Source organism: Podarcis raffonei, chromosome 1, assembly GCF_027172205.1.
Source record: "Podarcis raffonei isolate rPodRaf1 chromosome 1, rPodRaf1.pri, whole genome shotgun sequence".
Classification (NCBI taxonomy): domain Eukaryota; kingdom Metazoa; phylum Chordata; class Lepidosauria; order Squamata; family Lacertidae; genus Podarcis; species Podarcis raffonei.
This window is the reverse complement of record NC_070602.1, coordinates 4,169,858-4,195,631: the sequence shown is the minus strand read 5'-3', so window position 1 is coordinate 4,195,631 and position 25,774 is coordinate 4,169,858. Positions and strand designations below refer to the sequence as shown.

General features: G+C 45.0%; 1 protein-coding gene across 5 annotated transcripts in view; it reads right to left on the bottom strand.

Annotated features, from left to right (window-relative positions):
* Positions 1 to 745: 745 nt before the first annotated feature.
* FERMT2 (FERM domain containing kindlin 2) overlaps positions 746 to 25,774 on the bottom strand; it is an 85,652-nt gene continuing 60,623 nt past the window's right edge. For 3 of the 5 annotated variants that reach the window (XM_053365611.1, XM_053365647.1, XM_053365629.1), the window contains 10 exons: positions 24,947 to 25,054; positions 23,465 to 23,599; positions 20,113 to 20,162; positions 16,873 to 16,997; positions 13,815 to 13,921; positions 12,407 to 12,628; positions 6,936 to 6,956; positions 4,830 to 4,954; positions 3,582 to 3,723; positions 746 to 2,292 (listed from right to left, as the gene is read on the bottom strand). In XM_053365611.1, coding sequence (XP_053221586.1) covers positions 2,119 to 2,292; positions 3,582 to 3,723; positions 4,830 to 4,954; positions 6,936 to 6,956; positions 12,407 to 12,628; positions 13,815 to 13,921; positions 16,873 to 16,997; positions 20,113 to 20,162; positions 23,465 to 23,599; positions 24,947 to 25,054 — 1,209 coding nt within the window. In that variant the 3' untranslated portion in view covers positions 746 to 2,118. The remainder of the gene's footprint in view (positions 2,293 to 3,581; positions 3,724 to 4,829; positions 4,955 to 6,935; positions 6,957 to 12,406; positions 12,629 to 13,814; positions 13,922 to 16,872; positions 16,998 to 20,112; positions 20,163 to 23,464; positions 23,600 to 24,946; positions 25,055 to 25,774) is intronic. The other 2 variants (XM_053365619.1, XM_053365639.1) reach the window with 1 other exon arrangement.

The window sequence follows — 25,774 nt, the reverse complement described above, 5'->3', positions numbered from 1 at the left end:
TGTGTGCAACTTATGGAGCGAATGCAGGCTGCGCAGCTATCTCAGAAGCCAGAACAGCAAGAGGGATTGCTGCTTTCACTGCGCAGCGATCCCTCTTGCTGTTCCGGCTTCTGAGATTCAGAATTTTTTCTTTTCTTGTTTTCCTCCTTCAAAAACTAGGTGCGTCTTGTGGGCTGGTGCGTCTTATAGAGCGAAAAATACGTTAAGTTATGCAACTCTCGTGCTCAAGCCTCATCGAGAAAACCAGTTGCACGGAGACGGAAAGAGCAACATGAAGCAAGTTTGACATTTGTATGTCTCCGTTATTGAGGGTTGCAAAACTGATGCGTTTAATGAAGAGGGTTTGGCCAGATTGCCTTTATTAGCTTTGGAAGTTACATTTCATCTCCAACAGGAAGGAAGCCCACTTTGTGATTATTTTCCACTAGAAGCAAGCTCTGCACGCTGTCTATATAAAATTGCCTTCAGATTACATTATACTACCAATTGAAAGGGTACAGAGGCGATGTTTAGCCCTAAACAAATTCAGCCTGGCTTGTAGAACTTCATGATTTATTCCCCCCAAATGTAATTAGCATTGACTCTGGAACACTTATGACTGAGCAGCTCTGGGAAATACTATTATAGGTCAAGAAATTACCTCTGTGATGCGCTAGACTCTCTCCCCCCCTCCTAAAAAAATGTATTTTTAGTTTTCCAGAGAAATACAACCACACATACTAAATGGACACACAGAGACTGGAGGTTAAATAAAAGATTTGACCTTTATTTAAAATACAAGGCATTTGTACATAGTGTTTTATGTCAGGGGACTAATAAGCACAATACTGGTTTCTCCCCTTGGCATAGGCAGGGCGAGTTGGGGGTCTCCCTGGCTGTTAGTGTTAATTTCAAAGCGGGAACCCTCAAGCCAAGGCAACTGAGTCTTGTTAAGGGCTTTGTGGCATAGCTATAAGGAAGTCAGGATTTTAACTTAGATTAAAAACATACCATAAGGCCAATACACTTGGTACTATTGCGATTCCTACTTTGGCTTGTGAGACTAGTTTAAAAAAAAAAGGAAAAAAAAGAAAAAGGAAGAAAAACCTGTACAATTTTATAAAATTTGTGTTTTTCTTTTTACATTAGTTACACGCACGCGCACACACACAAATCCTTATACTTCATAGACCTTTACTTCATATTGTAATGATGTCTTCCTTTTTTGCATATCATCTTAGGTAGACAGTGACTATGCTGGTGAATACTAAAGGTGGTCGTAATACAATACGGTGTAAAAAAAAAAAGATAAAGGGAAAGATGAAAGAGACACACACACACACACAATATATATATAAATGATTATCAAAAGGAAACAAGAAGTTATAACAGATACGCTTTAAAACCTAACGAAGGGAGTATTTTTCAAGGCCACGCATGATTGTTTTTGTAAAAAGCTCCAGATCCTTGCAATGGACCTGATTTACGTAGTGCGAAAAATAAGGGGCCAAAGGACAGAGTCCGCCAAGCACCACTGCTGCACATGAGGCACCCATGCGCAAAACCCCAACGAAACGAATGGGGAAAGAGGGGCAGCAAAGAGGGCTTCCTGGATTGCACACCAAAATAAAAATAAAAATGCTACTTCTAAAAGTAGGAGGGGTGTTGACACATGGATGTCAATTTTTACAATATATATATATTTATTTATTAAAAACTCACAAAACATGCATTAACCATGATAAATAGACTTCATATAGATTAGGCCCTGGGTATCTTTATAGTTAAGATGGCTTAGAGGTGTTTATTGATTTGGTTAGCTTACATCTGTCAGAAATTAACCTGACCAGGCCCCACTGTCTGGCTGAGGTGGGGCAGGGGAGGGGCGTGGGGGCGAGAGGCACAAGCGTCAGCGTTACACGGTTCGTGTTATTGTCTTGCTCTAGCAGATTAACGGAAGTGCTGTTTAGTGCACATACAAACTGGTCTGCTAACGCAAAAGTTTCCATGATATTAAAGAGTAAAGATACACTTCAAGCTTAACTTGATTAAGCAGCATATTTCGGATAACAGCTGTTGAAGTTAAATATTAATATGGCCGTTGAGTTTCTGTCAGTACAACGGGAGGTCTCATCCGACTCACACCCAGCCACTGGTCAGTTTGTAGAACATCTCTTCGTCTAAGCTTTCGTTCTGGTCTTTCGCACGCGTTGACAAGAAAATGTAGCCGCCAATGAACTCGTGCACCACTTTGCAATCCACTTCGGTGCAGATGAAGGACACTCGGACGTCATCGGCAAATTCTACTGTTACCTGAAAGTGCAAGGCAAACACAAAACTTTGTGCCAGCCTAAATGGTTGTGCCCAAGGGCCCTTCATGACAACACTGCCACTTAAGTCACACCTATTCAAATTCTTATCCAAATTCCTCTGAAGAGCCCAGAGGAGTGCACATAGCGGTGGAGGAAGCCACATGGGCGCCTGGGGTGGGGCAAGGTGCTCTGCAGGGCCTTCAATGAGTCTGCCTGCTTCCTCCCACTCAGCCGCCCTACAGCTGGAGGGAGGCAGCGGGCAGACAGTTTGGGCAGTGCGGAGCCTGTGTGCACCCAAGCCACAGTGTCTCTCAGATGCGGTGGCTCAGGCACGCTGCAGGCCCCACAGTGAGTGCTGCCCAGCATTTTGTCACCCCCCTCAGTGGTGACACCTGGGGCGGCCCACAACCACTGCACCCCCTTCCTCCGCCCCAGAGTGTACACAGGAATTATTCCGTTCTATCACAACATCCCCATAAAGTAGGCTAGGCAGAGACTGACTGACTCAAAATCACACAGCTCCATGGCTAGCAGGAATTTGAACCCCGGCCTCCCTGTCCAAGGTCCAATATTTTATCCGCTGCAGAACAATCCAGATGATTCTCCCAAACTAGGCTGAGAGGACTATAAATACAGGAAAAACACATGTGATCCCTCCCCTCTTACATGCCATTTCCTTCCTCAGCTTTGTCAAAACCAGGAGGTTTAATTTGCGGCTCTGACAATGTTGCTGGACTTCAGTTCTCAGAAGCCCCAGGCGGCACGACTAGCTTCCAGGGATGATGGGATCTGTAGCCAAACACCACATGGGAAGATAGAGGTTAGCCACCACTTCTCTAACCAGAGTTTGCCCTGACAACTGAATCGAGGAACTATAGTTAGTGCTATTCATATGGCTACATTCCCCATCTGACTGACAGAATGGAAAGACCTTAGATAGCCACAGTCTTTCACCAGCCAGTTTCCTTATCAAGTGAATGCCATATCCTTCAATAAGACAACCTAGTCAAATGCTGAGATCATCGATTGCTAATTCAGCTGGTCACATGAGCCACCGTTTTTAACGTCTTCAATGTATAATCAAAGTGTGCAAACAAACTGAAGTTCTTTAGGATATATTTTGGCCCTCAGAATTCTCCCCGGGTCCCACAGCCTCTGTTCTAAGGCCACATCCCTCACCGGTTCTGCTTCAGATCGCAAGTTTATTGGCCTGACTGCCATGTGTCACTGAATGGTGATAGTGTCTCTGCTGACCTTCCGCATGCCTAGAGAACTCTATGCCTTGCTTACCATTTTTATTTCCCAGTTCACGTTCCACTGTTTCATGTTGCTGAACCGCCATGTCTTGATAGCGTCGCTGGTGCTTGCATCCATCCGTATCAGCCGGTTGTAGGCGATCCCAATAAGTTCTTCCTTCTTGCCCCCTTGGAACCTGAGGTGTCCAAGTTGTATAAATAAACACTTTTACATCAATGTCTCATTCTTTCCAAAAGTGCCTAATGGTGAGAAAGTACTAATTGCCTCCTTGGGCTGTTTGCTGCACTTACTGTGTCATGAGTTACAACTATATGAAGCATGGCTCCCGAAAGCAACAAAGCAAGCCTTCTGCACTGACTCATGCAGAAGCACAACGGGTAGCCTCCTTCAAGAGGTGGCCATTACTCAGCATCGCTGTATGAGCAACAACTGAATGGCCCGGTTACAGCCAATGCAGAAGAAGGGCGGAATCAGGTGGCCCACAAGAGGCCATGAAGGTGGTAAATCTGGAGAAGTAAAATAATGGCAAGATGCAGCAGGCAAAGATATCTGTAAGGAGCGGGCACTTTGGGAGCCGTTTCATCTGTCAGATTTGGATCTTCTGTACACTAGCAGTTTTCATGTGGGTCAGTACATCCCCCCTCCCCCCGCCAGCACTTTGGAAATGCTGTCCTATGTTTACATTCAGTCTAACAGATTTTTACTGCTCTGTATTGCTTTTTATTCAGCTGTTTTCGTTGCCAGGAATTGGTTTCGGTGACTTAATTTGGAAAGGCAGTATAGAAAAATACCGTATTTTTTGCTCTATAAGACTCACTTTTTCCCTCCTAAAAAGGGGAAATGTGTGTGCGTCTTATGGCGCGAATGCAGGCTGCGCAGCTATCCCAGAAGCCAGAAGAGCAAGAGGAATTGCTGCTTTCACTGCGCAGCGATCCCTCTTGTTTTTCTGGCTTCTGAGATTCAGAATATTTTTTTTCTTGATTTCCTCCTCCAAAAACTAGGTGCGTCTTGTGGTCTGGTGCGTCTTATAGAGTGAAAAATACAGTAAGTTTCAGGGTGGGGAAAACCTTTATTCGTGATTGTGCAAAGCACTCTTTCCTTCTGCCTAAATCCCAGTGAGACAACTCAAGAGCAGAAGGTTTATATTGTTATGCTCCCAGTTCCATGTTCTTATGGGCAATGAGTAAGCATAACCCAGTAACTGAAGAAGAACATAATACCCAACTCGCATTCCCATCTCTCATCTGCAAATTGATGTTTTTGGTGGATAACTGCACAGACCTTGCAATGAAGTGTGTGATGCCAAACTCTGGGAGGGACTGCCAAGCTTGTATAAATCTCATTTTGGCTTCAATGAGACTCATCTGGGCGACGTTCTGATGGGCCTCCAAGATCCGGGCCGTGATCTGTAGGGCGGTAACACAGAGAGTTGATACTCTGCATTGACAGTGGCAAGAAGGGAACAAAATGCAGAGAGCTGTACAAAGGGAGGGGGGACAGAGGAGAAGGTTTATTAAAATGACCCCAACATGCCCCTGCAGTTTCTCGCCTGCACTTAAACTTGCAACTGTGCTCCTGCAAATATCTTGTAAATACTGATCTTTGGGGATGTTTTTCTGCGTGATGCACATTCACAGGAACAGCTGTGCACCCATTTATCAAGTGGTGGGAAAGGGAGCACGTCTTGGGAGACGCAAAGGCGCCTGGGATTGTGCAGGGCCAGATTCTCTTCCTCCCCCAAAAAGGAAGAAATGGGCCAGGGATGGTTTCATACGTACCCGCAAATGGGTGGTGGGCAATATCAGTTACATGCAAGTAAGAAAAAAATGCCCCCAAATTAATTAGCTAGTGAAAAATGACAAGTATATCCCGGCTGTCTCGGCTACCTTTTTTTATTTTTTTAAGGCTAAACGTTTTTTTCTAACCCCTCTGAATGTGGAAAAAGAGTGAGGACAAAGTAGGCAGCCTCTGGATTTAAAAAACAGGCAACACTTCCAGGAACCAGAGCTCTGTCTCTCCCGCACTGAGGTTCTTGTTCCCTTTCCCTTCCTTGCCCCCCCCCCCCCGGTTAAGTCTTCGTTGGAAGGATTTGCAGTTTTTAAAAACCAAGCATGTTAGCAAAAGCAAAGGTCACAAATGCGCTGCCGAAGAAGCTGGTGTGGGAGGATGCCGAGCGAAGGAAACAAGGCTGCTCATTCTTCCTCCCCCGTTCTAGAATATGCATTCTTCATTCATCCAGAGGGGCATTAGATGCAGCAGTGAAATCTTCGGCTCACTTGCAGTGAGCAGCAAAGGAGGCCTTCAAGTGACCAGCGGCAACTGGCAAAGTGCTTTCTCCGCTTACAACCCGCCTGCCACCACAAAGCTATTGGAGGTGCTTTGCTCAGAGCTGGGCTGGCAAGGGCCTAGAGCCAAAAGGGAGCGCACGCACATTTCGTCACCGCACTTGGGAACGCCATGGGTAGCTGCACGTCATGAATGTCTGGCCAGGAAGTGTTAACTTTCCATCACCTCCGCGGTCTCTCATTTTCCTTGTTTCTTATTTTATTTGTTTGACCATAAGCCTGTAGGCATGGCCATCTGCTTCGTTGTTCTTAATGGCCGTGCAGCACCTAGTTGTTTAAACACTTGATTTATTTATTGCTACTATTAAGGAAGAGAAGGGACAGCAGGAGCTCTGTGCAAGCAATGGCCTATGGGAACAGAGTGCACCATCAGGGTTGCTGCCTATCCATAACTCTCTCCCTGTCTCCTGGAAGCCAGAAGCCACAAGAGGGATCAGCGAGAGCAGCTGCATTAAGAGGTCTCCTTTTTTCCACGGCTCATTGACTTGGCAGGTGCTCACCCCTAAGCTAGAATGCGTGACCATTAGAGCATCCTTGCCAGATCAGAATTTCCATCCAGCCCAGTGCCCTGTTTCCAGCGATGGAAAGCCATCAATTCAGAAAGCCCACAGTTCCCTGTTTTGTCTTCCGGTCGACTGCTTCTTTTAGAGCTACACTTTCTCTGAATGCGGAGGCTCTATTTCACTATTGCTGGTATCTAAGCCCTTTATTGATCTGCCATTACTAGTGCATTTCCTGGTGTTAGTGCCAGAAAGCAAAGGAGGAGACACAAGAGTAGCCACGTACAAAACACAGCCCACCCTTGTCCCAGAGGAAAGCAGGCAGCAGGAGAGATGGAAGGGTGGGGAATCTCCGCCCGTTGCGTCTCGTTTACTCGTATGCCGTGACATAGCATAACACCACACAGAAGCGCTTGCAAGTCAACACACGCTACGTTTCTTATAGCGCGTCTCTGAGAGCCCCTTCCCTGCTTTTAAGCATATATTCACAACACAGCAAAGTCTTTTAAGTGCTTATTTATTTTATGTTTACTGTCACTTACCAAGTCTCTTATATAGCCTGGCTGCAGAAGGCAAATGCGAAGAAAAGAAAAGGAAGCAGAAAAAAAAGAGGCAAATCAGAAATATGGCAACAAAGCAAAGGGAGGAAAATGTGCAAATTATCAACAATTGTAGTTCAAATCAATTAAAACAAAACAAAAACTCAAAACCTTTCACCACGAACAACTGTCCTGGGGTGAAAAGCAGCAGGAAATGAGCACAAGCATGAAGAAGGGAGCAAAAAGGAGTGCAGCAAGACCGGGGCTCCCCAGGTACTTTGGACTGCAGCAACCCAGGGCTGGCTGGGGCAGGTGGCAGTCCAAAGCACCTGGGGGGGGCAGGTTGCGGAAGGTTGTTCTAGAGAATGGAGACTCAGCCATGGGACGACCTTCCACAGCCCACAGAATCTTGGAAGATTTTCACCCTGTCTTCTAAGGCAAGCTTTTAGCTGACCGAGTTGATGAAAAATGGAATGGCAAACAAGTCAGCAAACCAAAATTAAAATGCAGGATTATCATCTCGGACTGGAGAGCGAGAAAAAAGAAGCGCAAGTTAAACTGTGTTTTCTGCAGCTCCTGATCTCCAGATCCATGGAATGAACTTTTGTTTTCTGAGCAAAAAGAATCAAGTACTGCAGCATAACGAACTGTTGCTTTGAGTGTGTACAGCTCAGTTGCTGAATGTATGCAAGTTACCCGAATCACATGCAAACAAGCAGCAATCTCCAGCATGTTTCTGGCATGGCGGCTGTAGTGAAATAAGAGGCCACCTGCAGTTTGAGAGCACCAGCTCCTCTCCTCTAGCAAATGTGAAAGGAAAGGTAAAATGGGAAGAGGGTTTCCTGTTTCCACTCTTCTTCTGCAGTCAGGAATACTCAGGCACAGCTTATATTTGGCAGACAGTGAAAAATTGCTTGCAAAACTACCAAGAAACCTAGAAGTACTTAAGCAGTGCAATGCCACCAGAACATCAAGTACTAACCGCTGGGTTGCTGCAGCATCATGGAATGATATGAATGTTTGAGTGAACCACCACAGATCTAACATCACACACAAAAAGGAGCCCTTCCATTTCCCCCGACCAAGTCTGTCTGTATATTCTCTGCTGTGGTTGGCCAGGGCAGAGGACTGCACCTGACTGAGCACTCAGAAGCAGTGAGCTGGCACACAATGTGAATTCTGAATGGCAACAACAACTTCTATAGGTAAGAGGAAGAGATCCTATTTCAACTAAATATGGGGGAAACTCTGCACCCCCGTCGGCACTTTTCACCAGATGTCTTTTTGCCAAGAACTACCTCTATTTTGTAGGGACGCGGGTGGCGCTGTGGGTTAAACCACAGAGCCTAGGACTTGCCGATCAGAAGGTCGGCGGTTCAAATCCCCGCAACGGGGTGAGCTCCCATTGCTCGGTCCCTGCTCCTACCAACCTAGCAGTTCAAAAGCATGTCAAAGTGCAAGTAGATAAATAGGTAATGCTTCGGCAGGAAGGTAAACGGCGTTTCTGTGCGCTGCTCTGGTTTGCCAGAAGCGGCTTAGTCATGCTGGCCACATGACCCGGAAGCTGTACGCAGGTTCCCTTGGCCAATAAAGCGAGATGAGCGCCGCAACCCCAGAGTCGGCCACGACTGGACCTAATGGTCAGGGGTCCCTTTACCTTTCCCTTACCTCCATTTTGCAAAAGGGCTCGTGGGAAAAGGGCTCCCTTTCCGAGGCCCAACACCTGGCAGCATCTCCAGTTGAAATGCAATCTCAGGTAGAGTCAGGCAGGCAGGGAGAGTCCTGTGTGGAGAACTGTTGCCAGTCAGAGCAGACAGCAGAAGAGACAGTTCAGTAGCAGAGCCTTGGCCCCAGCATCTCTGGGCAGGGCAGGGCGGGGCAGATTTCCTGCCTAAAATGCTGGGGAGCTGCTGCCAGTCAGTGCAGACAGCAATACTGTGTGAGATGGATCAATGGTCTGAATCAATATAAGGCAGATTCCTACATTCCTGTTAAGAATTTGATTCCCAGAGCCTATTTCAAGTGTGGCAGCTGAACTTCGCACTGTAAAGCGTGGAGCTCCGTAGTGGAAACCAGTCCTGCTCAGAGCAGTGGAAAGAGACCTGGCATGTGACGAGTCCACGGCTGCTGTAGATTCATAGATCAACAGATTGCTGCTTCAGAAGCAGCAGGCCCTCCCTGCTCTCCACTTACTCCCTGCATTCTACAAATTCCACAAGGGCAGCATTTCCTTCGTTCCACCAACAACACATCACACGACATCCCTGTGCAGCCTCCCAGATCTAAGCAATCCAAGGAAGGCAATGCTAACAAAACACAAGTCCACACCCCTAGCAGGCTTTCCTTAACCGAAGCCCCTCCTGCTTCTCCACTCAATCCATTTCCACATCAAGGGAACCTTTGATGGTCAGAATGGGTACACTTTATCCTGCCCCCCACCTCTCCTGCTACCCACAACATCACTTCTTAATGCACAAGCTACATCAATGCAAGGGTTGTTTCTCCTCCCCCCGCCCCGGTCTGTGCCCTCTTGCATGCTTCAAAGATCATTTTTAAAAACAAATAAATCATAATTTCATTACATGCGCTCTCACCATGCTGGGTATAATGGCTCTTTCAGAGAATAAACGAAAGTTATACAGGTCGTCAGCACTGTGCCAAAGGAAGGGATCTGCCCACCCCCAGTTTTTCTGGATGGTATCTCCCCTCTTTGGCACACAGAGGCTGTCCCTGCAATTCAAGAACAGTAAGGAACTTTCCTCTCTAATTAAATTTTAAAAAAAAATCCTCCAAGTGAACATTATAAAAACTTCTGCTGCAGTGCCCAAGTAATAAACAGGCTGTCTGCAACCCACCCCCACGCTTTCTGTTACCTTAATCCTAACCACCTCCAACCTGGTGTCTTCCAGATGTTTTGTACAATTCCCATCAGTGTAACTGTGCCAGCTGGGATTGATGGGAGTTGTAGTTGAAAACATCTGGAGGGCAGCAGGTTGGGGAAAGGGAAGCTGCCCTGTACACCCTCTTCTGAATCATGCATAGCTGAGAGCTCCAAAAGCACAACACACTTCTTGGAAGTGTTCCCTCCCAGTGGTAGGAATGTCAAGCATTTAAAGTTGAAATGGGGAAAAAACCCACCACAGAAGATGTACTAGGACCACAGCACGTTTTAATTTTCTGTGCACCGCTTATAGAGGTATTAAGTGGTATGGAAATGGTCTAAATAAATGAGTAAATGGATACACTGCTCAACGCCCCCCGTTTTGCTAGGACACCAAAGAGCAATTATATAGTGGCACACAAACATTAATAGTCACAAGTGCTAATCAAGGAGTTACACCAAAACTTACACATGACTGCAGCAGCACTGAGTCACATGTTTTGGTGCTCATTTCAGTTATCGCAGGACACAACTTATAATGCTACTAAACACTCTGAAGCCAGTTTGGCTTTGGTGGGGAAAACACAGGAATTGAATATATGAATTCAACAAAAACGTTTTGTTGAATTCATTCAATTCCTGTGTTTTCCCCACCAAACCTTTAAGAAACAGAGTTTGTAAGGCAGCCCAAGCATTGTCAGAAGGCGACTTTGTAAACTGAGCTAAACCAAATCCTAGTGCTGATTTACTCTGCCAGCCATAGCTTTCATTCTAGACCTGACTATGCCAGTTATGAACTACTTATTTCCACTTCAGATCACTTGATTCTATCAACCTCCATGGGGTCAAACTTGTTTAAGTGGAAATAGATTGGCAAAAAAATATTTTTTGTTTTGTTTTACTGTGCTGGATGAATCAAATTTCCAGGTAGCGCTGCTCAGGATAACCAAATCCTTCATTCAGCAAATTCCCAAGTTTGGTCACTTTTTAACAACAGCCTGAACAAAACAAATTAAGATTGTTTGCTTTGCAGATTTAAATGATTAATCTCAGATCAAAGCCACAATTAAGCAGCATTAATGAAACATCCTAATTGTTTTTAAAGCCATCAAATATTAAGAGGTAGCTTTTAAGTAAATTTATAGATGGCAATTAACTGCTTTAAGAATCAGTTACATAGACAAAACATCTTCACCATGGTGTTGGGAGAGGATGCAATGCAGTTGGTAGGACAATTCCATACAAATCAGAATGCGCAATATAATGCAAGTCTGGGTTTACTAACAATATTTAAGGAAGATCAGCTCAATTTATGTTATAATGAGCTCATCACTTTCTTTTCCTGGTGGCAGCATGGCTACTCCTAGCACAGAATGGGAGAGGACTTGAACACCTACTGCATATCACAGGTTGGGGACAGAATGTATGGCCTTATCTGAAAAATGGACGGGAAGAGTTCATGCCTTGAAAAACTCATCTGATGATTCCCCTGAAATACAGCACCCCTTTATAATATAAAACATTTGAATGAACTGGTGCCCACTGACTACGCGCATAGGTTTATGGCAAAATCAGGCACGCTAAATCTTCTGTTTGGGGGGAGGGGTGGAAATGGGGGTAAACTTAATGCCCTGTTCATATTTTGTTGAAAATCAATAAGAAAATAATTAAGAGGTACTCTGTAAAAAGTCACGAGGGAGTGGAAGTAGAAAGAGGGAGGGTGAACTGCTCTTTCTGGGGCAGGGGGAGGGGAGTGTTCAAATAGCCTCCTTAAAGGGAAATGCAAACAATACTATTTCCACTGGTAGGACAAAAAAATTAAAAAATTGTCCAGTAGCACCTTACAGACCAACTATGTTTGTTCTGGGTATAAGCTTTCATGTGCATGCACACTTCTATACCTAGAACAAACTTAGTTGGTCTCTAAGGTGCTACTGGACAATTTATTTATTTTATTTCGACTGCGTCAGACCAACACAGCTACCTACCTGAAACTGGTAGGACAGACACTACAGGTGGAGAGAGATTTCTTAAATTCTGGTCTGGAGTGGGCAGAGTGGAAGGAACAAGAGAAAAACACAGCAGAGGCAGACAGCCTGAACTGAACGTGTGAAGTTACATGCTCACCACCCAAAACTTCTCAAGCAACTGAACAATTCCCACTAGTGGAAACAGGCACGACCACTCTCCAAAGCACAGGGAAGTTGACAAACAGATCACACACCTCTGGACACCATGTTAATGAATCTGGAATGACCGTATTGTAATTACGGAGCAGACTCCCCACTCCATCTTTAAAGGTGTATTAAGGAAACAGCAGATAGGAAACACAGTCTTTTTAAACCATTTTTAAAAAAAACCACCTAGACTTTTCAGTGTCCTCAGTGCACACAATGCTTGGCTTCACAATAACACAGCGAAGGAGAGAGTGTTGCCCCCAGTGACCTTACAATCTTATGTCCAATATTGAGCTGGCCAGCATAAGGAAGCGGGTCCAAAGGGGAGGAAACGATCCTTTGGGCATATTTGGAAATCCACCCACCTTGTTTTCTGGACAAAGGCTCCAGCAAAATAAGACTCCAAAGTTAAGTACCTGCTTGTTTTTATACTTCTTCAGGTATCGAGGGGAAACCAGACATTCAGGGTTGATGTCCGTGGTGACCTGCTCAGCAATTATCTGTGGGTCTGGGTTCAGATGCTGCATTTTCAGAAAAGACAAGATGTTCTGAACTTCCAAGTTGTATGAACTGTCGGCCATGGTTTTGCCCTTGGAGGCTAGCCGGCAAGCTGCCATCCAGTGTGCATACTGCTTCTCCTACAGTTTGAAAGGAAAAGGAGGTGCCCATTAGACTGCAGCCTTTGCTTCATTTCATTCTGGTTCTGACAATTCCAGACCTGACATTCTCGGTACATACATGGTAAGCCAAACTTAACACCAAATGCATTGGCAGGATAACCAACCATAAGAAAGGAGACAAAAGGGCTCATCTTGCAGAAATATTGTGGCATTCTGTTCTGTAAAGTTGTGCTGGAATTAAGTGTCAATCCCAGTGAATGCTGAATCCAAACACAGCATCTGTGCATCTTTGCAACCCTGTATTTTCACCTCCATATTGTGGGTTGCGGGTGGGAGAGACGCATATATAAAATTGGTGGCTTGTTTATGGCCACCCAGCACAGTTCATGGCTGAGGTGAAATCGTTAACTAGGGGCTGGTGCAACTATCCCGAGGTATATAGTTAAATATGAATCCTTTAGTACACAATTTGCAAACTACTACGGGATATGGACCAAAGAGTTCCACTAAATGTGCAGCTGAAAATAGGCCACCTTTAGTTACTTCTTCTTTGAAATTGAGAAAAAAATTGCTTTTGCCACTGTTTCACTTCACTGGCTCTTGCTGCCAGGGATGGGGTTAGCACTGAGAAATGTCCTCAGGTTTTTGATGGCAGCCACACAGTGCTCATTTGTCACCTTAAACACTTTACAGAGCTTGGACCCAGGCTATCTGAAGGACCGCCTGTTTCCCATGATTCTTCCCACCTTTTAAAAACTTCTGTGGGAGGCTCTGGTCTTGTGGCCTGCCACTGAGGACAGGGCCTCATTGTTGGTGGTGTCTAGGTTCTGGAACTCCCTCTCTTGAGGAGGCCTGCTTAACCCCTTCCCTCAAAGGCCCACAGACAAAACCACTCTGTTCAGATGGGCTTTGGATACTGACTGATTCTCAAGGGCACTGCTGTTTTGGTGTTTCAGCTGTCTGTTTTCAGTTGGTTCAAAGAAACAAATGCACCTGCAAGCAACCCGCACATAAAATAAACTGGGTGCTACAGTACCCTTGGTAACACTGCCTCCAAGTCCATAAGGCTCCATACGCAGGGCCAGCCAGTCCCATAATTTTGTGGTTCCCAGGAGAGCCCTGCAGCGCGCACCCCCTACTCACTCTTCACAAATAAGCATGTGCAGTAGCTGCCCTGTGACAAATCCCCACGATGCAAACTTACGTTATCACAACGGAGCCAAATTTCATTCATGCCTTCAGCCACGGGGATCAGAAGTTTGATGTTGAACTTCTGGCCGGAGATGTTGACATCAGGAGTCACCTCACACCCTACAATAAAAAAGAGCAAGGTTTTATACTCTGCATAAGGGTGTGGGTGTAGATAAGATGTGTTATACTACACGATGCAGGAAGTAGTCTGGTTTTGGGTTCACTATTAGCAGATAAGGATCACGGAAAGGGATGGAACAACTCGTTCCTGGATTCCCATTTGGACACAGAGGCAGCTGTGAATGAAACTGAGGCAGGATGGAAAGCACAGAGGAAAATAATAATGGCCTACTATTCATAATAATATGGGACGCGGGTGGCGCTGTGGTCTAAACCACAGAGCCTAGGGCTTGCCGATCAGAAGGTCAGTGGTTCAAATCCCTGCGACGAGGTGAGCTCCCGTTGCTCGGTCCCTGCTCCTGCCAACCTAGCAGTTCGAAAGCATGTCAACGTGCAATGAGATAAATAGGTATCCCTCCAGCAGGAAAGTAAACGGCGTTTCCGTGTGCTGCTCTGGTTTCGCCAGAAGCAGCTTAGTCATGCTGGCCACATGACACGGAAAAACTGTCTGCGGACAAACGCCGGCTCCCTCAGCCAGTAAAGCGAGATGAGCGCCACAACCCCAGAGTCATCCGCGACTGGACTTAATAGTCAGGGGTCCCTTTACCCTTATTCATAATAATGGCCTAATATTTGTAAGAATGGCCTACTATTCGATCACATGTGAAGGAAATGGGGTTGGGCAGGTGAGCCTGCTTGGACACTCCAGTCTCTGACGTGGATATCCTACCCCCACCTTTTCATCTCAAAAGTGAGGTTTGCTTATTTTTAATTTTATTTATCCAAAAGAAAAAGAATACAGTACAAAAACACAGGAAAGGGAAGGGGAGAAATACAGCAAAAGGACCAATGCAATATATATATACAAGGTACACCATGACTTCTTCAAGCCACAAAAAGTTCCAGCTGCATACATTAAAGTTGCCAAATGTCCACAGCTGCTGTTGTTGTGTCTTTTTCGTAAGTCTTTGCTGGATGCATATGGAATAAAGTTCTGCCAGGTGGCGTAAAACGCTTGTAGTTTTTCTTGCGTACCCTGGATTTTATGTGCAATTTTCTCTGCTATTGCTAATGTTCAAATCTGAGAACTTAAAACACTGTTTTAATCGGTGCTTGGGGGGGTGTACACTACTGAAATTGTGAGAATACCCCAATGTGCAGGTGGATCTTGATGAATGTGGGCACATTCTTCAGGGCTGCAGCTTTTAACACAACCCTCCTCTAGAGAGGGAAGCGGTGTGATTCTTAAAAGGAATCGCTTTTCTTGGAAGCAGTGAATGCAATTTTAGTCCTTTTTCAGCTCCACCTAAAGAATTCTTTTAAAATTCAGTCAGCAGCAGCAGCTTTGTTCCAAAGCTCCCAAAAAGGTATTCCAGGCTTCCCTTCCCCAGAACACATCCTCGTAGCTATAGTCTGAGGTCATTTGGCAGCCTCTCCCCGTTTCTGCCTCAAAGGCTTTTTTTTTTAAAAAAGGATGTCAGCCATGCCTGTTTCACAACCCTCCAAGCTGGAATACTTTACTGCTGAATACAAGCAGAGCTGGTAGCCTTAGGAATGTCAGATGCAGCAGAAATTCCTTGCAAATGTTATCTGAATAAATGTCGCTGCATACTAAAAGGGATGGGGGGGGGATGCTTAAAACCAGGAAATGCTATTAGATAATAAAATAGCTTAGTTTTGATTAGACAAAGTAGCACTGATTTTGTTTCTCAAAAAGTTTGTTTTTTTCTCATGTCTTCTAAAAGCTCCTCATTGCAATTTGCTTTACCCTTTACGTAGTTAATTTGGGAGCATACATGTTGCATTATGATTATGATTATTATTCCCCCTTTTCCTGACAGAGATAGAAATAAGAACAGCTAAAGTCTCTCTCTCTCTAATTTACTTATGCAGAATGAAGTCTTGCTTTCAGACCAGCAGCAGAACATTCTGTAGGGACTCTGCTTGTCACAGCCACACATACAAGGGCTTGTTTGTGGCAGATAAAGCAGTAGCATCATCTGCCTGGGAAATGGGGACACAGCCATGCTATTCTACTCCATGAGCCAACTAAACCCTCTAAAAGTTATTAATGTGGCACAATGGCCAACGTAGCTTTTCATCAGTTCTGACAGCCTTCAGGACGGCCTCTTCCCTGCCTCCAACAAAACAGTATGGCATGACAGAGGGGTGAAGCAGCTGCTAAATGATCTCCCAGTGGGATGATATTGCATGACAAGCAAAAAGGAAGGTTTATGCCCTTGCTAGGACCAGGGTTCTTCTGCCCATCTAAGTAGCAAGCAAAGACACCTTGATCACTTTTATTTAAGTGCTGCAGAATTTAAAAACAAACAAATGAACCACGAATGCAGCACTGGAGGTGAAATGGGAAGAGGTATACCAAAATTACGGGGGACGCGGGTGGCGCTGTGGGTAAAAGCCTCAGTGCCTAGGGCTTGCCGATCGAAAGGTTGGCGGTTCGAATCCCCGCGGCGGGGTGCGCTCCCATTGCTCAGTCCCAGCGCCTGCCAACCTAGCAGTTCGAAAGCACCCCCGGGTACAAGTAGATAAATAGGGACCGCTTACTAGCGGGAAGGTAAACGGCGCTTCCGTGTGCGGCTCTGGCTCGCCAGAGCAGCGATGTCACACTGGCCACGTGACCTGGAAGTGTCTCCAGACAGCGCTGGCCCCTGGCCTCTTAAGTGAGATGGGCGCACAACCCCAGAGTCTGTCAAGACTGGCCCGTACGGGCAGGGGTACCTTTACCTTTACCTTTATACCAAAATTGCATGTATTCCCTGACTGCCAGCCACATCCCAATATCCACACACCCCTCGCTATAAATGTACACACAGAAAGCATTGCTTTGTTTTATTATGGTGTTTTCTGTTTTGTTTGACTATATTCCTCAATTCTCTTTAAAAATCCAATCGAAAAACTATTTTAGAAAAACCCTGCTTGCCTTTTCTTACCTCTCAAGTTCATCTGGTGAGCCGGAGTCCCACTGGATTCTTCTTTGCTCTTGTAACAGGAAATAGATGTGTCTTTGAAGGTGCACCAGTACTGCTTGTAACCCTTCAGCGTCAGCTTCTTTGGCCTGTTAGCAATTAATATGAATATGAGGGGGAAACCACGTTTGCACCCAGCATGTATCACATGCAACTCAAGTCCAAGAGTGATCTCCAGAAACTAAATCTGAAATGGTGGCAGAATAACCTCCGCCTAACCATGTATAATGGTTCCCACCATTCCTGTGAAGATTACAGAAAGCCCGCAGCCTACGTGCATTTCACTTTATGTGCTTTATTCAGCTTTATGCACACAGCAACAAACAAGAACAAAAAATGGAGGAGGGTCTCAGAAAAAAACAACTTTGGCCACTCACCATTGAACCCAATATGTTTTGAGTATGAGCAATTTTGGTTTTAGGCACAATCCCCAGAATGGAACCCCTGGCTAAGTTGCAGGCTTATTGTATACAAAAGGGACACATTGCCTTGGCTCATATTTTCATCAGGAACCAATGCTGAATTATGTGATAGAGGAATGGTATGAGCTTGCCTGCTTACATACAGATAACCATCCCATGCCAACTGGGGCTTCCATATGAATGGTCAACCATGCGGCTACCCCATTGACTTGATATTCTTTTCTACCCACCTTCTTTATTTTATTTTTTGGAGGGGAACTCATCAGCATAAGCCTCAGTGTGAACGTGTGAAGGTACAGGCTCACACAAAAGACGACAAGATGACCCTTGGGGTCGCCTCCAACGCTACAAGTCTCTGCAATTCTAAGTCATAGTGTGTGATGTTGTGTTGTGTTTTTACTATTTTTTGTTGGCAGCTGCCCAGAGTGACTGGGGCAAGCAAGCAAGCAAATACCTCTATATCTGCAGTTACTGAACTTCCCCTGCAATGCATAGCTATAGTCAGGTGTTGAACTGCATTTTCCAGGCTCCATCAACCGGATACCCCTCAGCTATTTTGGACTGCAAATCCCAACAGCCATGCTGGCTGGGGCAAATGGGAGCTGTAGTCCAGAAAGAGCAGAGGAGCACCGGGTTGATGAATCCTATCCTGTAATATGTGGTGCAACTCAGCTGTGGTCTTTTTGTAATCTGCATGGGCTGGCAATGACTAGGCCCCTCACAAACCAGAGCACTCTAAGCAAAGCAGCAGCAGATTCCAGAACCCTGCTGCAGTTGTGCAGAAACTGCTTGAGTAATAAATCAACGTGGATAGGTTTCTTGGAAGGCAGGATGTTTGCCAGCTGCTGTTGCTGCTGTTTATTCTTAATGCGCTTGTGATTCAACAGAGGCATAGGCATTTGCCTCCAGTTCCTGCTCTCCAGTGCAGCTTTAAGTTTTAGCACCAAACAAGGTCCTGCTTCATCCCCATGCTGGCCTTTTGGCCATTTGCAAGAAGGATCGCCCATTCCACATGCCCCAAATACACACTTCCTGGTCTTCTGAGAAATCTACAGTGGACCCAGCCTGATATTTTTTTCTTCTGAATCCTGCTGCTCACTAAAAACAAAAACAAAAGGCCAGATTTTAAGCGCACTCTTTTTTCTTTTTCTAGGGCATTGTACTCAAAAGTTATAGCCTTGCAACAACCCTGAGGGCTAAGTTTAGCAGAGAACATACAACTTGCCACATCACCCAGCAAGTTTCACAGAGAAGGGGCCATTTGAAGCTGGGTTCCCCTCGTCATCTAAATCCAACGTTCTGCCAGCGCCACGCTGGCTTCCACTTTAAAACTGCAGCTCTCTGATACGTCTCAGGTTGCCTGGTGGTGTTTACAACGAAAGGAAATGCCCAGGAAACGAAAGGGAAAGGCAGTTCAGCGTCTCCCCACCCCACAATATGAAAAGAATCGGGGTGGGGATGGGGAACCAGCTACCTATAACTCACTGCAAGAATGACTAGGACTTCCTAGGGACCACTGATAGCCCAGAAAGCAGCCCACGTTTTAATGTGTTGCCTGGCAAACAACTGTTCTCCACTTCCTCTACATACCTTGCTATATTACACATATAACCAATTCCTGAATTCCTGTCATGTCCAGAGTATGGTGGGTATTAGCTTGCAATAGACGACTAAGGCTGCCAAGACATTAGTCAAAGTCCAGACACAACTGTTTCCAGTTTCCACATGCCCTGATCCAAGATAATACTCTTCCTCCCCCCCTCCAAATAAAAAGCCTTATTTAAAAATCAAAATAAATCTGACTAAAGAATAGCACAGCTAGCCTAAAGCTGGTGTTTTCTGGCAGCTTAAATAGAGCAAACTGGCTGGAATCAAGCTTGTTTATTATCCATCTATGTGCTCATGAAGTCCAAGGAAGGTACTGGAGTGATATTTCAAGCTACGCAACAGTCCCTAATTTTAGGACAGCTGGGATGGCTGCCAGGGTGAACTCCATCACAGAAAACATTTCAGCACCAGCTACTGATCTAAGGAGTAGTAAAGGACCTGAACCAGTTTTAATATCGAAACGTAAGATGCTGGGTCTCAAACCATTCTGCAGTTCTTATCCTCCAATATGGAAGCCATTGGCTGCATCCAGTGCTATTCCCAATTTAGAGCAGACCCAGTGAAATGAATGGAAATGACTCATTGAGAGCCATTAATTCAAATGGGTCTACTCTGAGTAGGACCAGCACTGGATTCAACCCATAAATTCGAACAATGGGTCACTTCACGCACAGACATATGTATAATTCTGGCATTATTTATTTAGCACTGAGGGATGGATTGCAGGTACCAAATTAATCACCACAACTGATGTTTTCATACACTTCAAATCACTTAATTTCCCAAAGTGAAGTACGCAAGTACAGTATGTGAACCTAATCAGCGTGCAGAGATTAGCTGCAGTTATAATTGCATAGCTTGAAATATTACTCCAGTACCTGTGTTGGACTTCATGAGCACATAGATGGATAATAAACGTACTCAAACATACTTAGTTGTCAAGCCCTGGCCTGGCAGTGAAAATAAATCCAGGGGCTGAGTGCATAAGATGTTTAAGCCATCTGTAACATTGAAAAAAAAAACTACTTCCTAAGTATATGTGGTAGAAGCTGCTTCAGGTTTCAAAGCCAAGCCGAGGGAGCCCCTAGAGATTCTAGGAAAGAAGCATTGCAATTTTTATCATTAAGGTTCGCTGATCTTTGCTGCACTCCCAGGATTTCCAGCCAATACTTACTTGAAGACTTTAATGAAGTCGGCAAGCTCCGGGATCGAAGTGATGTCACCCTGAAAACAAGACATCAGCCATTGTGTGTTTCATGTGCCAGAAACAAGAATCAGTACTAGGAGGGGAAATGCTTTGGGGACAGCGATTCAGCTTATTAAAATGGTTGCAGGGTTGCTTCAAAAAGGCAGTATCCTTGCTTGAGGAGGAAGAACAAGAAAAGACCTGATTCAATTAAAAAAACAATTATAGCAACAAAATTTCCATGGACTTTCTAGCTATGGATGGCCAGCTAGAAAACTGTTGTTTTAGATCTTTGGAGAGGCTAAATGGTCTGGTTTTCTTCAGATGCTTTCAAACAAGAAAGACAGTCTCCTATTTAACTTTCCAGTGCAGTACAGTATTATATTCATACCACTGAGCCTAGGGCTTGCCGATCAGAAGGTCGGCGGTTCAAATCCCTGCAACGGGGTGAGCTCCTGTTCGGTCCCAGCTCCTGCCAACCTAGCAGTTTGAAAGCACGTGCAATTAGATAAATAGGTACCACTCCAGCAGGAAGGTAAACGGCATTTCCGTGCGCTGCTCTGGTTCGCCAGAAGCGGCTTAGTCATGCTGGCCACATGACCCGGGGGAACTGCATAGGCTCAGAATAATTTTATTTATGCATACCGAGTCCATGTTAAAATATTCTCTCTTGCCTTTTAAAACAAGATCATGGCCTGTTCAGGTGATGTGCCTAAGGGGAAAATCTCATTGTGTGTAGAAGGTCCATGTGGTGGTCCCATGCGACCCAGCCCTACTAATTTAGTCTCAGTCCTTCTTCATTGGGGCAAGGAGGGTTTGAAGTGGGCCTTCTGTCTGCAGCTGTAGAAGTCTCTGCTCAACTGAGAGCCCCTTTGGAACTTCTCTGCTCAGCATGGAAATGTCTGGGATAAGTGGGCAGGGATGCAAACCTTGGGGGTCGGCTAGCATGTTGCACTCCATGCCCCCAACACACTGATATTTCCTCTTCAGGCATTAATGCCTGAGAAGGACTCATGTGGGAATCTAGCAAAAAAAGTAGACCATTCCAGACTGAGGTCAGCCCCCCACAGCTGATGACTGTCTGTAAGAGAGTGAACCTTGCTTTGCAACAGAGAATGGCAGCTGTGCCTCCAAAGCTATAAATGACTTCCAATCCACCCCTCTGCCCTTGGGCACCATACGCAGCTCCTTCTCTTTCAGCTGCTGAGGAATCAGAAGCTCAGGCCAATAGAATCCTGCCTTTACTGGAATGGGCATTCCTCAAACTTGCAGAACTGAATGGACACAGATTCCAATGGCTCTTGCATTTCAAGACAAAGGCATTCCAGAGTTGCATGCAGAGCTTTGCTTAGCCAACAGCTAATTTCCTTTCCCCATCTGTCCAAATATGCACATGCTTCTGTAGGAAGAGTTCTCAGTGTCTGAGATGAGTCTTCCCAGTGGAGGCAGTAACTTTACAGCAACAGAAAGAGCAGGGATCATTTCGAATGAGTCTTCAGGAAAGCATGTGCCTGCATTTAAATTGTATCCTCTGATAAAGAACAAACTATTGAAACTCAGCAGCGAACCGATGAACTGGGTGAATGATTCAGTGCCTGATTTAGGGTAGCACAACTAGTCCCTCCCCCCACTGGGTGCCAAGTCAAAGGGGTGCCCGCCTTCTCAAAGCCTGGTAAGTGCTTGCCCTGCTTTGGGAAGGAGGTGGGAGGGCTCTAGGATTCTGCCAGAGCCCTTGCGCTTTCTTCCCAAAGCTCGCTTACCCAGCTTGGGGAAAGCAGTGCAAGGGCTTGTGGGGGAGGGGGATCACATTTTGGCTTCGCTCAGGGCGCTATATTACCAAGGTCTGCCCATGGATGCCTGGAGTTCCTTATCATCTTGCCACATCATCCAGTTTTTGTGCCTCAGATAACTCAACAAGAGGAAAACTATATGGTGAGCTCCCCATACCCCACATTATTTAGGTATTATGTTGATGTCTCTGCACCTCTCTGTCATTTTTCTTTTGATTAACTCTGCTGCAAGTCGATAGGTAATGACTTGATTTCCGCTGCACTTTGCTTGTTTCTCCTTGCCTGGGCCTCTCTAAGAGACCCCAGCACTTTGCACTGATCTATCTGGCCCAATGCCCGAGACAAGAATGAGTCCCACTTAACACTGCTCAGTTGGCATTTAAGTTGCTTGCTGGAAAGATATGGGGAAAAGGAAAGAACCCCTGTGCTAGGACAGGAAAGTTTAACAGGTATGCTCCATAATCTAAAGAGGATGAAATCCTTACATCACAGGCAGCAGGGCTAAATGGGTAACTTCCATTAAAACTTCTGCAGATTCTCCTGTTTTAGACAGTAATCTTGATATGCTTCCTCTGATTTATTTACACATTTTAGAAGGCTGAGATGAGAGACTGAACCAAGTTGAAAGATAGGCAACATCAAAGACTTGTGTTGCATCCCAGCATAAGCAATCATGTAAAAAATTGTGTATGAGAGCAGGATGCTTATCTCTGGAAGGTGAAATCTGCAGTTCCAGAGACTCTGCAACCTATGAACAATCCAAGCTTGTCCACAAGGGATGTGCTTGGCAGAACAACGTGCTTGGGATTCCTTGGCAGTGCCGGGTCTCTCAGAATAAGCACTCTTTAATGACGCTGGGCTGTATAAATGAGCCCAAAAGAGACTCGTGCTCTTGCATCAAGTTTCTGATCTGCAGTGTTTACTGTGAGCAACATAATTCCTAAGTGCAAAAGTCTCCTGCGCAAGTTTTGCTGAAACGAATGGAGTTGTGCAAAAGCACGACTGGTTCAGAGCTCCTACCCATTGCAACAACACTTGTGCCGGAGAAAATTTAGCATGGAATGCATTTCTGGCTTATTGCATCACAACAACAGGTCTGCAAGAGAACGAGGAAGGAAGCAGGAGATGACTGCTTCAATGGAGACTCTTGCAAGGGGATCCAGGGGTCTCGTTTCCTGTTCCATTCTGACAGTTTGCTAGAGGGAGATGCTGGACTGCTCTCTGTTGAGTCAGCCCATCCACTGTAGATGATCAGTGACATGACAGCAGGGGTATGGAGCCTGTGGCCCTCCAGATGTCAGGGATGATGCAGCAATATTTGGAGGAACACAAGTTCCCATCTCTGAATTACAGTTATAAAACCGCATAGTCTTTAGCCTGTTTCTTCACTGTGAGAAGTCTGTTTCTCATTTACAGATTGAGCTGCTCTCAAAATGTTCATTTAGGTCTATCCACTCGATTGCATGTTTTCTTCCAGATTGCCAGCCCCAATGCTTTGGCAGAGATGTGCTCTTTAGGTCAAGATTGAAGCTCCCACTTCCTGCCCTTACCAGAATTGTGGATGTCTTCCCACCTTCCAGAGTAATCTCCAGATCAGAAAGGGCAGCGTCAACTTCATCAACCTCTTTGTCACTGTTGTTCAAGTGATTTTCAGATGACATGATGGACAGCTTATTGATGTGGTACTGCAAGAAAGGAGTAAAGAGCCAAATAAATACTGTAAATGAAACCACACTTCGGCTAAGAGAAGATTGCCGTAACCAAATCCTCAAAAGAACTCCCAGGGTGGGTGGGGAAGAGTAGCTTTTTCTGCAAGGTAACATTCATGCCTGACATTTTCCTGTGAAGCTACTGTGTGGAGCTTACTGGGTGGTGCTAAACTTCTTCTCCAATTGAAGTTCTCCAATTTATATTGGCAAGACCAAAAGGTACCAAAACCTTTGTGACCTGTTCAGAGCTTGGTGATCTTATAAGTGTGTGTCACTTACAAGACCAATTTTACTTCCAGAAGATGGCAAATGTGGTGCATCTCTTTACCGTCATGTTAATTCCAGCTACCAATTTACAGAGGTATTTAACACTAATCCTACTCAGAGTAAACCCCCTGAAGTTAATGGACATGCCCAAGGTCTCGTCTGCAGTACAAATATGATTAAGTATCAAACTTAACGTAGTTTGTTAAGGGAGCTGAGAGTCTCAGTGTGGTTTAGTAATCCCTCTTTCCCAGGGATGTCTGGGAACTGTAGCTCTGTCAGTATTATAGGTATCTCATAACAAGTTACCTGAAGGTCTCAAACATAAATGTTAGGCCTTACAACCTTAGGTTTTTTCCTGCACAATAAGCTGTGGTCTATTTCCCACACAGAACTACAGTTTCCAGAGTTTCCTGGGGAAAGAGATGGATTGTTAAACCACTCTGGAAACATATCTTTGAAAGAGCCAGGCAGCATATCAGATACAAAGGACAGATACAGGAGAATGCCACCACTTGAAATTATAATTATGTGATGCCCCCTTCAGGGGAATAAAGTGTGAAGGGGACTTGAGCTGGTATTAAATCTGTTTATATGTGCTGCATTGTGTGTGCCAAAAATGGCAAACTGTGTCCTATTCTAGAAAAGGAGGGTAGAATGTATTTTTGGGAAACCCAGGGATTATCACCAGCTGTCTGAGAGGCTCAGTGCCAGAACCCTGTGGTTCAGTAACCTAATGTACTTGTTATTTGCTTAAAAGCCAACAAAAAAAGGAAAGATGGATACAAACATGTTTGCGAAAATGAATCTAAATTCCTTTGCTTGAGACATAACAAGGAGGAAAATTATTTTGAAATCACCTAAAAAGGTTCAAGTAAACCCTAAAAAATGGGGAAGAAGCCAAGATCTGTCAGAACAAACCATTCTAGCCACTGAAAAAATCTAGGGCAAGACGCAAAGCTCAGTCAGCATGTCAGAGGCACTAATACTTTCTAGAGAAAGGTATCATTAAGATGGCAAAAATTAAAAGAGATTTGGACCTATAGCATCTCCACTCACCTGCAATGCTGCAAACATCATCATTTCCTCCTCTGTGCACTCTATTTCTTCCAAAAGAATAGCCCATTTCGACTGCTCATAGAGTTGGTTGATTCTGATTGCATCGTACTATGGGGACATGACCATATCATTTGTACAGGACCCTGCTTAAGGATTATAGCACATAGCTTTTTGTAGTCAAGTAATAAAATCCTGTCAAATCATTAAGGCTTTTGAATGCCTTCGTTTCTATTTGCTGCGTCAGTCTGAAATACCAGAGCTTGCATATGGCAGATGAAAACTTCCAGCCCACTAGGGAGGTAGTACAGTGGTGCCTCGCAAGACGAAATTAATTCGTTCTGCGAGTTTTTTCGTCTTGCGAATTTTTCATCTTGCGAAGCAAATACCCTGGGTATTAACGGTTTTAAGAAAAAGGAAACAAACTTGCAAGACGTTTTCGTCTTGCGAAGCAAGCCCATAGGGAAATTCGTTTTGCGAAGCAACTCAAAAAACGAAAAACTCTTTGGTCTTGCGAGTTTTTCTTCTTGCGAGGCATTCGTCTTGCGAGGTACCACTGTATATATCCAGCCATTAGTCACCCTCACTGCTATAAAGGAAAGACATCACAAAGAAACCAGCTATCCTAAATCTGCTCAAATTGTTTGCCCAATCCTACACATTCTCCAGCCTCATTTGCAATTAAGCCTTTTGTCATTGTTCTATCAACACTGCTTAACTAGCGGTGCTTCTAGATATAAGTAGGATGAATTAGTGTCACCAAACAGTCATTCATTACCTAACAGTTCTGCAAAGGTTTGGGCTGGGTTGCCCATCAGATTATGACTGTTC